General features: G+C 42.5%; 1 protein-coding gene across 5 annotated transcripts in view; it reads right to left on the bottom strand.

Moving 5' to 3' along the window:
- FYB1 (FYN binding protein 1) overlaps nucleotides 1-13198 on the bottom strand; it is a 121683-nt gene that overhangs the window by 37817 nt on the left and 70668 nt on the right. For all 5 annotated transcript variants that reach the window (XM_045021872.1, XM_045021874.1, XM_045021870.1 and 2 more), the window contains exon 3: nucleotides 265-448. In XM_045021872.1, the coding sequence (XP_044877807.1) occupies nucleotides 265-448 (184 nt within the window). The remainder of the gene's footprint in view (nucleotides 1-264; nucleotides 449-13198) is intronic.

A 13198-nucleotide genomic window follows, 5' to 3' on the forward strand; every position in this document is an offset into this window, starting at 1 on the left:
TGATAGTATATTTCCAGGGGCTGGCAGCAGTCAGCTGAGCTGAAGGTCTTATCAGCTAGGGCCCAATCCAAGTTTCGTTATAGTTTGTGTAAAGACTTTCAGTCACTTTAATAGCACACTCAATGTGGCATGAGAGCTTGGGTCTCCAGACACCTGGGAGCTGGCCTTAAACTGCCACTGCCTGAGCATGTTGGTCTCCCACAATAGACATGAACTGGAAAGTAAAAGCAAAATATAAGCAAACCAGATTTCATGTTCACTTACAAGGGATCAGAGCTGGATTTGATGTTTCTGGGAGGTAGGCTGGGAACTGGTGGTGCTTGTGCTGATGGGTGAGAAGCTGAAGGAGGAGGAGGAGGCGGCGTCTGTGTAGCAGAATGGGAGGGTGGAGGTAGAGGTGAGGAGAGCACTGAGTGGGAGACCTGTTTAACAACTTCTTTGTTAGAGCCTAAAACCAAAAAAACAAAGACAATTTACCTAGTTAACAACTCAAGATGATCCAAAGACAAAATATTGCTTGTTTAGATAAACTCTAGATACTGTATAATACATTAATAGGATACATAACCAGAAATTAACATGTTATTTAAAGACTGTAGATGTGCATGGTGTCTTATAACACATATCTAGACAGATATTATTTGTATTATCGCAGCATCTAGGAGGCCCAGCCATGGACCCCATTGTGCTAGGCACTGTACAAACCCAGAACAAAAAGATGGTCCCTGCTTCAAACAATTTACAATCTAAATGTAAGATAAGAGACAACAGATAGATACAGTTTGATGCTCTGTAGGTACAGTGTGATAGGTACAGTGTGATGCTCTGTACCTCGGGGGAACATCCTACACCCCCGTGTTCATCTTTATAAAATGGTTGTGTGATATCCAATGCAAAGTTTGTCATGTTAGGTGTCCTCCGAAGGCTCATGATGCACTGAGCATGGTTGTTATAGTGATGTTAAAGTAATTGTTACAGTAATGTTATAGGTTATAATTTCATATATATATATAGTTATGAGGCTGAAAATGTATCCTCATGGCTTAAAGCAAGCCCAGGCAAAAACTCTCCAAGAACAGAGAGGCAGTTCACACCTCATCAGGGCATGTATGGGACAAACCCAGCCCAACCTGACAGGAGCAAATGACGCTGGCCTAGGCAGCAACACAATAATCTGTTAGACTCTCGAGAGAGTCACCCCCCTTTCTTTGGTCAGTTTGGAACTGCGATGAGGTAATGCTCACCTGATCCTGAAGTGTGTGTGTGTGTGTGTGGGGACAATGCCAAGAGGGAAGAAAAGACATGATAGAAGGGAGAGACATTTGCCACGCTCTCTCTCTTTTCCACCTACAGCTATAGACACCACCACCACCAAACAACTGAAGCGCTGATCAAAGGAGAGAGGCTGGCTGAAGCGCAACTAGCCAGCCTGTGGTGAGAAGCATCTAAGTTTGTAAGGGCATTGAAAGCGTTAAGATCATCTTAGAATGTGTTTTGCTTTTATTTTATTTGACCAAATTTGACTTGTTATGTTTTGACTTAAAATCACTTAAAATCTATCTTTATAGTTAATAAATCTATTTGTTTATTCTACCTGAAGCAGTGCGTATGGTTTGAAGTGTGTCAGAGGTTCCCCTTGGGATAACAAGCCTGATACATATCAATTTCTTTGTTAAATTGACGAACTCATATAAGCTTGCAGTGTCCAGCAAGCATAACTGGACACTGCAAGATGGAGGTTCCTAGGGTTGTGTCTGGGACTGAAGATTTTGGCTACTGTCATTCGGATGCACAATCCAAGGAGTAGCTTACTTGCTAGAGGCTGTGTGTGAACAGCCCAGGAGTGGGGGTTCTCACAGCAGAGCAAGGCAAGACTGGTTCCCTAGCAGATCACCGGTCCAGATACCACCAGAGGGGAACGTCACATACAAGGAAACAATTAGGCAATACTGGTCGGTATGATAGGCTGTAGTATCAGCACACCAGCCAACATTAAATAATTATAATAGGTGATGCTGACAGTGAAGCCCAAAATTAACGCTGGTATTTTTTTTTCCATTTTAAGACCCTGTTTTCAGTTGCATATAACTTTGTCAAACTTTAAACATGGGTTGAAATTTCCCATGCTAGGCATCTGCCTCACACTGAATTTTTTAGAGAGTTTTAGCAACAATGGTTCATGTGTATCTGTGAATGAAATTAGGGAAAATACATTGTTTTGTTCATGATAAGAAAATTTTACAATTGTTTCATTGAGAAGCTCTGCCACTGTCATTCATTGGAGCAGGGACTTCTAATTTGGAAGCGGTATGTGTGTGTGTGTCTGTGTGTGTGTATGTGTTGCTTTGGTTAGGGATGTGTTCTTTGCTGTCCCTGTGAAAATCCACCTAAATCTGGCCAAGTTATAAACCTCTGAATAATCCCAGTTCACACATGCTAACATTCTTGATCTGAAGACATCAAGAGATAGAGAATTCACCATTTCCCTTGGTAGTTTGTTCCAATGCTTAATTACACTCATAGTTAAAAAAACTTTGATTAATTTCTAATCTGAATTTGTCTGGCTCCAGCTTCCAGTCATTGGCTCTTGTTATGCTTTTCTCTGCTATATTAGAAAGCTTTTCAGTACCCAACGTTTTCTCTCTGTGCTTTATTGATATTGTGTAGTGCTAGTTTTTTAATCAGAATGTCATGCAGTATTAAACCAAACTCCTTACAATAGTCTAAGTATATTACAACTATGCAATTACCTTTGTCAACCAAACTTGTAATCTCATCAGTGAATGAATCGTTTTGTTTGACAAGACCTATTTTCAATAGAATCACATTAACTGGCATTAATTATAGCCCTATCCTTTAGTTCTTTATTAATTGACTCCCATATCAGCTTTTTCATTATTTTACCCTGTGCAACCTTAATTCTGCCCTCTTGTGCAGTCTTGAGTTACACAATCACATTCCCCTCCCACCATTTCTTTATTGACTTCTAGTGAACCTACGTGCTCAGCATTGAGTAAGAGCTGTAAAATCGGCTCTTCGTGATTTGTACTAGCACACTGTTGGCACTTAACATATACTAAGTAATCACATTTATACTCAGAATGTTTCTTTTTTCTTTTCTCTCTGTAGACCTCATTATCTCCTGTCTTGCACCTTGTGTACTCATCCACACTTGTGCAAACTGAAACCAATGTGGGTGGAAAATATTCCATTCTAGTATTGAAATTAATGGGACTATTCGTGTAGGAAAATACCACTCAGTGGAACTAGTGCTGACAGAATCAGGTCCACAGTGATTGCAGATTAAGCCATAATGATGTTTCAATATTGCTTCTTTTCTTTTTTAATTGGATGTTTTGAATTAACCTCAGTTCCATATTTGTCTGTTTCTGCAAGTCTTAATACACAGCATGGAAAGTTTAATACACAGCATGGAAAGGAGCTCTATTAGTGATGGAATTGGAGTCAGCTGGGAAGGCTCAGGTAAAACAGAAAGAGATGGATTAATGAAATATCATTGTGGTTGCACATGTAAATCAACACCATTCAAGGACCTGGTGAATCATTATCATTGTGCACTAGCCTCAACCACTGGCACACCAAATGACTCCTTCCTCTCCTTTGCAGATCTCTTTGGATTTCAGACGTTCTACACCAGATCCAGACAGAAGGGTGGAAGGCCTAGCACTGATGTCAGAAAATGAAAGCTGAATAACAAATTCCTCAAAGCCTGTGTTGAGGCTGTGTGACAGGTCAAGAGAACCTTCCTTTCAGCCTCCATTGAAGCTGGCAAATCCCACCCCAAGAAACTGGCCAGGGCGTAAATTGCTTCAGCAATCCTGAGTACCTACAACCTAGATCAGAGCTAAGTACCAAGCACTACAAAGAATTATCATCCTACTTCACAGAAAAAAAACACACACATTGGGAAGCCTCCTCAAACAGCATGGATCCACTCCACCTGCACCCACCAACCAAGAGCCCAGCTGCATTCCCACAGGTCAGTACACTCACTCATCAGGAAGTTCTGGACACATCTAAAGGAGTCCCAACTCAAGACTTGTGAAATCGCACCTCCACCACTAGACCCCTCACTTGTGGAGTCCCACAAGGAATAATTCTCTCTCCAGTTCTTTTCAACATTCAGCCATTAGGTGTACTCGTCATACAACATGGACTCAGGTGCCAGAACTATGCAAAAGCTAAATAGCTCCACTTATCTTTCACCACAGATGACCATACCACTACCAGGAAGATGGCCCCGTGCTTGGATAAGATCAGCTCATGGATGAAGAACAGCTGGCTGAAACTGAACCCGAGCAAGACTGAGGTGATGCTGGAGGGCAGAGGACAATACTTTGAAAAGTTTGCCATCATGATGCCATCAGGGCCGGTGCAACCACTAGGCGAACTAGGCAGCCGCCTAGGGCACCTAATGGTTGAGGGCTCCTAAAAGCCCGCTCAGGCGAGGAGGTGGAGTGGAGATGAGCTGGGGCGGGGGGGCGCGGGGAGGGCTGCCTGCACTAACTAATTGAAGATACACACCCACAATTGGTCATTTCAGTCCATAATTGAGGAGTGCTCTTTGATTTCTCATTGATGCTGAGCTCTCACATAGCAACATCCATGAGTAATTTTTTCTATCATCTCCAGTTGGCTAGGAGGCTCTGTCCCATCCTGGTAGAAAGTGACCTGGCCTCAGTTATTCATGCCTTTGTCATCTCTTGGCTAGATTACAGCAATATGATATACCTGGAATGAAGCCTTCAGCACTTAGGAGATTCCCACTGGTACAGAACATTGCAGCACATCTCCTCAGTAAACACAGGCTACTGTGAGCACATCACATCTGTCTTCTGCTCTCTACCACTAGCTTCTCATAGAATTTTTAATCAAATTCTAGGTGTGGCCCTTATCTTCAAGGCGCCCCAAGGCCTGGGCCCAGGATATTTAAAAGAAAACCTAAAACCCTGGAATGAAGACCCTGGTTCACAACTAAACCCTTCCCCTGGTACAATGGAACTTTCTATTGCAAGGGTAGAGCTTGTTTGTGTGAGAGTGAGAACAATCTTGGGGGCTGGTCTGATACTGCAAAATGAATTCCTCTAGGAACTCATCACCTTCTGCTCTGAGTGCAAGGTGCACTTCTTTGACCTTGCCTTCTCTAACATAAGTACGTAGAAATATGTATATCAACACAAAACAAAATATCTACCACAACAAGACCCTCCACTGCACATGGATCTCCTCTGGGGAGAGGATGAAAGAACAACACGTGATAACTGTGTAGTCACACTGCTTAGTGCACTACTGGAAGGCACTCAGATACTATGGTGATGAGTGCAATATGAGAACCTATATACATAAGAATGTCCATACCAGGTCAGACCAAGCTTTTGAAAGTAGCCAGTTCCAGATGCTTCAGAGGGAATGAACAGAACAGGTCAATTTCAAGCAATCCATCCCCTATCATCTATTCCCAGCTTCTGGTACTTGGACGTTTACGGACACCTGGGGCATGGCCAATATAGCCAAGTCCTCCCTGAACTCATCTAATTCTTATAATGAATCGAATCACTGGGGACTAATTCTGTCACATTTACACTGATGGTTCTTTCCTATGCAAATAGTTGAATTTGCATTAATGGAACTTCTTATTAAGCATTGTGAATATGCTTTCAGAATCAGACTCTGTAATAAAAATGAAATCTGGACCTGATACATGAGAGCACTTAAGCATGTGCTTAATTTTAAGCCTATGCTTAAGTTCCATTGACTTCAAGGGACTTTTGTTTTCCTGAATCGGGGGTGGGGGGGGGAATAAAAATTGATTAGTAAAATAAGAGTAAAGAAGATTTTTGTTTACATTATGAACCTCTGCTTTTCAGGTATAAATCATGGCTGAAGGTGGTCTCAAAAAGTCATAGCCTGCTAGACTGTTTTCCATAAACACTGTGGCTATTTTTCACAAAAATTGCATAAAACTCATCAGTTTGAACACTTTTAGTTTCAGGACACCTCAAACATAGATTGTAAATATTTGACCAATTATTATGCATCTTTCTAATTCAAAAACAAGTTTGCTTTTAGGGAATTCAGGCAATTAGTCATCGATGTCTGGGGAGCAGTCACTTTTCATCAGGGCCAGCTCTACTGTTTTCGCCGCCCCAAGCAGCACGCCGAATTGCTGCTGCAGACGGCGGGGAGCAGTCCGTGTGCTGTTAGGGCGGCACGCACGTTTCCACGGCGTTGGCAATTCGGCGGCTCAGTTCTCCACTGCTGAAGATGCAGGGGTGCAGGCTGAGTGCAGGAAGCCAGTTATGTGTCCCAGATCTAGCACCGTCACACTGACTTATATCACCTGAATAAGTGACATTATGCCAGTGAAGGGCTCTAGTGGATGTAACAGATAAAACAACATGAAAAGCCATATTCTCTTAACAGAGGCTTTTGGAAGGGTGGTGAAGGGGAGAGGAATATAATTTACTTAGCTGTTTTAAAAGGTCACCAGCAACTCACATACAACTGAACACCAGTACACATCTCTGCTTCCTACCGTTCTGGAACAAAACCACCCAATATCATGTAAGCAATCACTACAGTTCAAAATGCAGTTCCCAACTCCTGTATTACTCCTGGGGGAATTCTGCCCCAGTGTGCCCCACAGAATTTTGCAGAAATTAACGTGCACGCGGAATTTCCTTTTCGCCACAGAAATGGGCTGCAGTGCTGCTAGCTGCCAGTAGGGATCACTGGATCTGGGAGAGCCCAGCTCGCACATAGAAGACACTGCTGGGGGGAGGGAGGGGACGCTAGAGGGTTTCTGACAGCTGCAGTTCCCAGCATGCCCTGGGGGAAGGAAGCGGTAGTGCGCAGTAAACTCCGTGCAAGCCTGGGACCGAGCATTAGACAGTTTCTCCCTCTGATTCCTTGGGCTCTGGAAGGGGGAGAAGGGAGGGTGTCTGGGTTGAGGGCCACGGCTGGGCTCTGGGGGGTGGGAGAGGGGAGGGTATCTAGCCTGGTGGGGGCGTGGCTGGGCTCTGTGGAGGAGGGGTTCAGGTGTATTGGCTGGGGGGGCCCTGTGGCTGGGCTCTGGGGGGGAAAGGGGTTGTGGGTATCTGGCTCCCCAGCTGGACTCTGGGGCGGGGAAAGGGGCAGAAAAACAGGAAGTGGGTTCTCATAGGGGGGTTTCTTTAACTCTCTACTCCTCAGGGAATTTTTGTGTGTGTCTGTATTGTTACAGACATACTTGCTGACAGGTATTTTGAAATACATTACCAAAATAATTGAAACTGGCGTGATTATGTAGTGTTATTTTGACAGAATTTTGCAGAATGATAAAATATTGTGTGCAGAATTTTAAATTTTTGGTGCCAAATTTTAATTTTTTTGGTACAGGATGCTCCCGGGAGTACTGTATCTTCCATGGGTAGATTGTGCCTGGCCCTTATTCCATGTTTACATAGGAAGTGCTTGCACAGAGAGGCCAAGCAGAACTGCAGCCCCCTGTGTAACAATAGCCACTGCAATCAGTGGACATTGACCTTCTGTAACCCCTGATCTATATCAGGTGATGGGGACTAGTAAATAAAAACTAGTCTTTTACCAGCATGTGGATGACACCTTATTACTGTGCACCTGGGGACTGTAGGGGATGTTCTATCCCTGTTCCTCCACAGATGATCCAGGACACCTCAAAGGTGCAGAGAGGAAGCAGGACCACGGGTCAGCCCATTATACACCAGCCAATGCAGCTGGCCTGCCATACCGAGTGATAGTTTCCTGCACCCCACACAGTGATGTAGGAGAAGCAGCACAGCCTAAATGACACAATCAAGTTCCGTGCAGTGTTGTTGTAGCTGTCTTGGTCCCAGGATATTAGAAAGACAAGGTGGGTGAGGTAATATCTTTTATTGGATCAACTTCTGTTGGTGAGAGAGACAAGCTTTCAAGCTCATCAACAGAAGCAAGCTCCTCCAGATCAGGAAACACCAACTCAAAGCAGCACCAGACCATTCCAGAACAACAAAGGCAAAATCTGAAGACATATCTCCACTGCTACAATGATCAACACCTCCCACCCAACACATCTTTCAAGATCCATGGTTTCTACACATGCCTATCACGCCATATGTTGTACCTTGTCCAGTGCACTAAATGCCCTAATAACAACTGTGTTGATGAAACCAATCATTATACTCTCAAATGAACTCTCACAGGAAAATTATAAAAGACAGACACCATGTCACCTGTGGGAGAACACTTTTCACAGAGTGATCACTCTATATCTGACCTATCAGTCCTCATCCTCAAAGGAAACCTGTACGACACTTCGAAAAGATGAGCCTGGGAGCTTAAATTCATAACTTTGCTAGACATGAAAAACCGTGGTCTTAATAAAGACACTGGATTTATGGGTTATTACAACAATCTGTAACCCACTAACTTCCTTGTCTTATGACTACAGAGGTGTTAATGGGCCACTTCACCTTGAATGGTCCTGCCTATTATGTACTCACTACTCATTACACATATTGAATCTATTTCCCCATGTTAAATATCCTCAGACCTTCTTGTCAACTGTCTAAAATGGGCATTCTTGATTATCACTACAAAAGTTTTTTTTTCTCCTGCTGATAATACCTCATCTAAATTAATTAGCCTCTAACAGTTGGTATGGCTACTTCCACCTTTTCATGTTCTCTGTATGTATATATATTTCTTACTATATGTTCCATTCTATGCATCTGATGAAGTGGGCTGTAGCCCACGAAAGCTCATGCTGAAATGAATTTGTTAGTCTCTAAGGCGCCACAAGTACTCCTGTTCTTTTTGCGGATACAGACCAATACGGCTGCTATTCTGAAACCTAACTACTTATGTGAAACTATCAGTTCTATCTTGTAGTTAGCTGTGAAGCTCTTAGTACCTTTCCCAGACCTGAAGAGCTTTGTGTAGCTTGACAGCTTGTCTTTCTCAGCAATAGAAGTTGGTCCAATGAAAGATATTGCCACATCACCATGTCTCTCTAACAATCAAGTCCAGCATTTTATCCCTACTTTACTGATTTCAGAAGCCTCCTCATTAGTTGCACTAATCTCATCCTTATTTCCAACATCTTTCTGTCCTCTCTACAGTTCTAGTAAAAAAGTGTTCCTTCATTTTGCACACACCACAATGGAGACCCCCATGGACACCCCGATCAAACATTCACTTGACCTGCCTCGCAAGGCCTGCTCCTGTGAGCTGTGGAACACTCCTGATCAGTACTGAATGTTTTCTACTTTCACTGGCGTAAAGAAAAGATGAAGATGATCAGCACGTCCCATCAGGCACCAACCAACTCACAGCAGAACTGGTTGATTTCAAAATTTGGGAAGGTGGGAACAATTTTTATGATATGTTCTCAAAAAACATTTTCTTCCCTCCCCCCGCAACCATTTATACTGCTGGTCAAAAGGTTTTGTATTTTGAAATTAATTTTGTTTAAAAGAGGAAACATTTTCAAACAGCTTTACTGCAGAGGCAACACGCGGGGGGGAGGGGGATGCAGGGTCAAATACCCCCTCCCCAGATTGGCCTGCCAGGGGAGGGGAGGAAAAGGGTCTCTGTCCTCCTCTCCCTGCCCCTCCCCATCAGCGTCTTCTGCCTGAGAGACACTGGCTCGGAGGCAGCAGCGGCCTACTCCCCGGCCTGGGCTTGGCTGCCGGGGACAGAGGCCAAGCATGCTGGGGCAGAAGGGCGAGCTCCGGCTTGCTGGGCCCCTGTTCTTGGCAGCCAAACCCAGGCAGGGAGCGGACTGCTGCTGCCTCCCAGCCAGCTCTCTCAGGCAGAAGTAGCTCCATCCCACTCTCCATCTGGTTGTCAGGGAGAGCAGCTGAAGTGCAGGAGGGAGGCTCAGGGAGAGAAAGACAGAGCCCCCGCTCCCCACAAGTAATGTGGAGTGGGAAGAGCGTGGTGTCCCACAGGGCGGGGTGGGAGAGACTTGGGGCAGTCACATGTCCTCCCCTTTAGATTGTGCCCCCCCAGTATGGGGAGGCATGAGTCATCTATGCCTAGTGCACAGTGAAATGTCTCCATCCCCTGTTTCTTCAACCTCACTTTTGATCCTTCCAGAGACACAAATGCTGTACAGTCAAACTCTTTCATTTCCTCAAATCCACACACAACAAGTGTCTTATCCAGGAATACATGGGGAGAACTAGACACTACAGTCATGAGAACAAGAGAAAAAGATAGACAGGTGCACAGAAGCTGGATGTCACCAACTTGTTAATGAGGTAGCAAAGAAATACAGGTTGGAAAATGAGCGGTAGTTGTCATGAATTTCCCAGTGTTCATGCACCTCCTTTTTTCAACAATGGAGAAAAACATTTCACTGTTTTTTGTTTTTTTGGCAGAGACAGTACATTCAATCTCACTGATTCTAATTCTGTGAATTTCAATAATCATTACAAAATATTTGCCGTCTTAAAATTGTGCATACTTTCACAGATTTTTTAAAATATTTTTTATTAAATTTTGCAAATTTCTTGAGATTTTTCAGTTTTAGTAGGAAACATTTGAAAAAGCAAAAGCAATCACATTTAGCCACTTCTGTCTGAGAGCCTGGGGAGGTTTATTGGTTTTAAAAAGAGCTTGCTTGCAGCTCTGGCTGTAAAACAAAGAAGCTGCAACAGTGCTTGTTACAGCCGAGCACCCACTTCCTACTTTATTTATGTTTTGCAGAAAACTCTTCTCAGCTCAGCTTCCCTATCTTGCATGCTACTTTAGCAACAGACCAATTAGTCTAGGTTTCCCACTAATATTATTTTAGCATTGCCCAAAATAAACAACTATGTTCATAGCATTATTGAAACTGGAATCTTTTTAATAAGTATCACACTGCTATCATTTATGCTACTGTGATAGAGGCACAAAGATGCTAATTATTGCAGGCACTGGGAATGCCTACTAAAGTAAAGTTTACAAAAAGTTTTAGTTATGGCCACCTCTTTTTGCATGCCCATGACTTTTAAAAAAAAATTCTTTCTGTGCAGAAATTTTACGTGAGGGCCTTGATCCTGCATTGAGAATGGTGTAGCACAATCCCTCCCCTCCCTTCTTCTTTGACACGCTGTTCTCCCCCATATCCCTCCCCACCCTCCACAACCCCTGATGCAGACCCTCTCTACCTCACCTCCTCTTACTCCAGTTAGGTGATGGAGCTGCCTCTGCCTGCTTTGTAGCAAGAGAAATTGCCCCTACTGCAGGGAATTCTCCAATACAAATGTCCAGCTGCTCTAAGTTGACTTTGTGCTGTGTAAGGGTCGCAAAAGAAACATGGCAAACTAGAGAATCTGGCCCTCAGTTTTTAAGCAGAACTTCACACTGGTGACACAATCTAATGCACAGTTATTAAAATATTTGGCTCCCACTTCATGCCTTAATTTTCAAGACACTGTACAAACATTTATTAATTCTCATTCCTGTTTTTGAACTGTGGTAACAGAGACACAGAGTGTTTAAGGGCAATGTGCTCAAACTTAAGTACTTAAGTTCAGCACCTAAATCCATAATTAGAGCCTGAGAGCCTTAAGAAAATAAAAACAAAACCCAACCATCTTCAGCATATGTGTAAGATTACTAACCCAAGTAAACCTACAGACGTCAATGGGACTATTCTGGTGAATAAAGTTATTCAATATGTGTTTACAGGACCGAGCCCTTTGGCATCTAAATAAGCAGCTAGATATTAAGTGTTAAAGATATGTAACACTCACTGGTGTCAGCGAAGTTGCTTCAAATTTACACTGATGCAACTGAGAACAGAAATCTGGCCCCTTGTATGGAGGTATCAGAGATTTAATAAATGCCAAGCTGTCAGACAAAGCTCTTGATTGTTTGAAAGAAATTCTTAATAACTAATATAGAAGTATTTACAAATATTAGCCAATTAATTTTCATGCTATAAGGGTTTATTTCTATAAGTTTTGCCAACAAAAATAATCCTAATTAAAATTATTCAGACATAGAATATGTATATTCTAATAAGATGCTGATAATTTAAAATAAATCATTAATAAACCATTGATTCAGTTCAGAAAGGGCAGGGAAAGGAAAAGGGGTATGTGTGTGTGAGGGGGAGATTTATTAGAAAGGCACAAATTCATGTAAACATGACAATTTGATGTCTCCTCTGTTTCCCAAATCAGCAAATTGGAGGCGCTTTGGATGAAACACCCATCATTCAATTTAAAAAACATACAGACCTTTTTATACAGCATGTAATAGTAACAACCGTCTATAGAAGGCAAGAGGTATTTTAATTAAAAATTAATTATAAGGTTATATCCATTGGTGAGCTATGCAAAGCTTCACTCAGACAAGTAGTCCCACACAAAACATAGCTTTGCATTCAAATGGCGCTTCTTTGCATATTTTCCATTCAAGAGCAGCACACAAGGTGCATCATTGTTCCAAAAAGTGTCACTTTACAGTATGTAGGTTTGGTCAAAAACTAGAAATAGTCACAAATTTTCAACTTACAAAAATAATATTGTAGAATAAAATATTTTTCCAAATCATTAATAGGAAGTTTGGGCTAAGAATATTTGACTGCTAAGTCCCTTATTATCTTTACCATAAAATGACTGAACCTTTTCTAATTTTATTTTATTTTGGCTGCTGTTACATTTATTTAGTAATTAAGGCCAGGGATTTCAAAAGTGACTAGTGATTTTTCATGTTGAAATTTTTAGGTGCCCAATGTGCAACACCTTAAAGGGTCCTGATTATCCGAGTGTGGGTTCTCAGCACATTTTGAAAATCAGGCCCTTTTAAGGTAACCCCCATGGGAGCCTGGTCTGCACAACTGAGGAGAGAAACTATCTCCAATTGATCTTCTGTTTATTATTTCCATGTAAATGTACATTCCCCAGAATATGCCGGAAGAATGTATGCACTGAGCTTTTATTTGTATTTGGAACTGCTTTTTCTGTGGTAATTTTTTTGCTGGGGTTTTTGTATTTTATGCCCTTGAGCTGGACAGTCAATACAAATAAAATAATGAGCATTATTTGTCTGGCAGACTGTGGGCACACCTATGGCCCAGTGTAAATAAGAAATAATAATAGTAACACTGAATATTTGGACTCTCTCAGAAGAAATCATGGACACATGGACAGCAATCACAGCTACCCCTGCGGCTCTGACCTGA

This window comes from Mauremys mutica, chromosome 6 (assembly GCF_020497125.1).
Source record: "Mauremys mutica isolate MM-2020 ecotype Southern chromosome 6, ASM2049712v1, whole genome shotgun sequence".
Classification (NCBI taxonomy): domain Eukaryota; kingdom Metazoa; phylum Chordata; order Testudines; family Geoemydidae; genus Mauremys; species Mauremys mutica.